At 41.0% G+C, this 2,618-nt stretch overlaps 1 protein-coding gene across 1 annotated transcript; it reads left to right on the top strand.

Annotated features, from left to right (window-relative positions):
* The first annotated feature begins 772 nt into the window (after window positions 1-772).
* Window positions 773-1,509, top strand: LOC110684553. The gene is made up of 2 exons (XM_021860996.1): window positions 773-808; window positions 889-1,509. The coding sequence occupies exons 1-2, from the start codon at window positions 798-800 to the stop codon at window positions 1,436-1,438; spliced, it is 561 nt and encodes a 186-aa protein (XP_021716688.1). The 5' UTR covers window positions 773-797; the 3' UTR covers window positions 1,439-1,509.
* Window positions 1,510-2,618: the final 1,109 nt, after the last annotated feature.

Genomic DNA, 2,618 nt, shown 5'->3' with positions numbered 1-2,618 from the left:
ATTACTTTTATAGCCTGTTATTTTCTATCTTGACGTTATTTCCGGCGCTTCATTGCAACTTTTTATGGTTTTCAGGTTGCTATTGATGTCTAGTATCGGGCTTGGGCTGGGATGACTAATCTTTCCGAGGCCTTGCAGCTTTCAGCGTACCACACTGTTTTTGTTGGTACTGGACGCTTGGTCTGGTATCTGGGGGAGTGTGTCGTTCTTCAGCATAGTGGTGATCTCTTTGTGGTGCCCTTGTCTCCACCGGAGTCGATGCTGGACTCACGCTTGCTTAGGGAGTTGATAAACAGGGAGAGCGCTACACTTTTCCTTGGCAGGAGCTTGTGCGTATGGAGGGAAATTATGCGCAGGACTTGCTTCCCTCTTTGGCTCTCCACCCCGTTTTCCTGAGGTATAATTTCTTTTGAGGAGTTTGTTTCTAGTCTCTGTTTAAACAGTCGAATAACTTGATTATTCGATCGTATTTTCAGACGACTGTTCGCCGTGTGGGGAGGATTGAGATCCCGCCTCAATCCATCCGCTACCAGGGCCGATCGGTATTACTCAGGAGCATATTGCTGACGCGCCAGAGGGTTTCAGGCAGGCGAAAGAGTCTATTCATGATGTTTTTGAGCCGGTAAGCTTTTGATACATTATCCATCCCTTTTAATACCGCTTATTACCGATTTTTTCTTTACTTTGTTGTCAGCCTACCCGCCCGGAGATGATGGGATTCATGAAACTGGTTGACGCTTTGAAGTACTGCATCATCAAGCTTTGGCGTGGTGCGAGTTGTCGGAGCAGTTCTGACGATGTTCTTGAGGTATGTTCACTTTTTTTTTTTCATTTTTACCATTTGTTTTGTCTTCCGCCATTGACATCTTTTGATTTTATGTCTTTTAGGAGCGACGGAGGTCCCACTCGCGCTCAAGGCATAGAGGCTCGGACGAGGAGGAGCCTAGTTGTAGCAGACGATCTCCTGAGGTTCATCGGCATTCTCAGTCTCAGCGGGAGCCTCAACTTCCTCAGCCGCTTCAGGAGGCTCAGTGGCAGCAGCCTCAGTCTTCCCAGCTGTTCCAGCACTTTCAGGGTCAGGGTCAGGGTCAGTGGCAGCGGCAGTCGTTTTCACAGTCTTCACAGCCTGAGTTTAGGCCATTTATCACTCCTGTGGATCATGGCTTATATTCAGCTCCATCGTCTGGGGGCTTCCTCCACCGATGCAAGGCTTATTTTCAGTTCCAGTGTATTGGACGATGCCTCCACCGACGCTTCCTACCTCTTTTGCCAGTTGACGGGTCCTGCTTTGAGTTTGACTGCTACTGGAGTTACAGGGACTAGTAGGGATACTACTCAACGTACCCGGATGATGGCGGGACTCTTTGGTTCACCGCTCCCGTATTCACAGGCTGAAGATGACACTGATCCTCACTCTTCTAGTTCTACAGATTTTTAATCGAGGGTCTTTATTTGTACATACTGTGATGACACTTGACGCTGTTTATTTATCATGACTCATTTTGTACATTATTCACGGTTTATGTATTTATTAGTGTGTATTAGTGTGTGCTTGAGACTCATTGTGTGTGATTGTGTATGACGTGAAAAAAAAAGTAAGTAGAGGGTACCGACCTTCCCCAAAAGAAAAAAAAGAAATAAAAAGAAAAGAAAAATAATAAGTTTTACAACTCCTCCAAAATAAATAAGTATGGACAAGGTTTACAACTTCCCAAAAGAATGAAAGAAAAATAAATAAAATAATAATAATAGAAATAAGAGTAAATAATAAAATAAAATAATAAATAATAAAGATGAATGGAAAGAATAATAAGTAATAAAAAAATTAAAATAAAATATTAATAAAAAAAGTTGAGAATTTTATTAGGAATGAAACTCTCGAAAAACAGAATTAAAAAAAATAATCGGTGAATATAAAACAATAAAAATCCGGATAGATATAGGAAAAGGATAAAAAAAAAGAAAACGCGTGGACACCGCGACACGACAATGTACACCGTGTCACGGCAAAATCTGCCGTATCGCGGCATAAATTCCCGTAACACGGTGGAAAATCCCGTGTCACAGTGCACGTATTCTGCAACGGTGTGGTATACGCGTACAGAAAGATAGATTCTGAGTATTTCTAAGCGTTTTTGCTATAAAATAGGACTAGTATATTCGTGATATGCATAATTACGAAACATAAAATAATTAGAATTTCATATTTCAATAATAATGTCTCAGAATTTTGATAATACATTGCAAGACTGGTCTTATTCTTTGACCAATGCTGACAAAGAGAGTTGGAATTGTTTCATGTCAGGGGTTTGTTAGCCCTGAGACATGTAGCGATTGAACATGATTTTCTTAGGGCAACATTAGACTATTGGAGTCCAGAAACCCATTGTTTTAAATTTGATTATGATGAAATATGTTCCCTGCCAGAGGAATTCGATGCCATCTTTGGATTTCTTGCCAGAAATCTTATTGCCATGCCTACTCTTCGTGAGTATTATTACCATGACTTTGAACGCCATATGAATCTGACATATCCAGATTTAAATAGAATTGTGTGTGGTAATGAGGTAGACTTAGAAAAACTTGCAAATTTATATTTCAATCGCCCTGTCTCTGAG

Source organism: Chenopodium quinoa, unplaced genomic scaffold (assembly GCF_001683475.1).
Source record: "Chenopodium quinoa cultivar QQ74 unplaced genomic scaffold, ASM168347v1, whole genome shotgun sequence".
In the NCBI taxonomy this organism is placed as follows: Eukaryota; Viridiplantae; Streptophyta; class Magnoliopsida; order Caryophyllales; family Amaranthaceae; genus Chenopodium; species Chenopodium quinoa.
The sequence above is the reverse complement of the archived record's forward strand: the minus strand, read 5'-3'. Positions and strand labels throughout refer to the sequence as shown.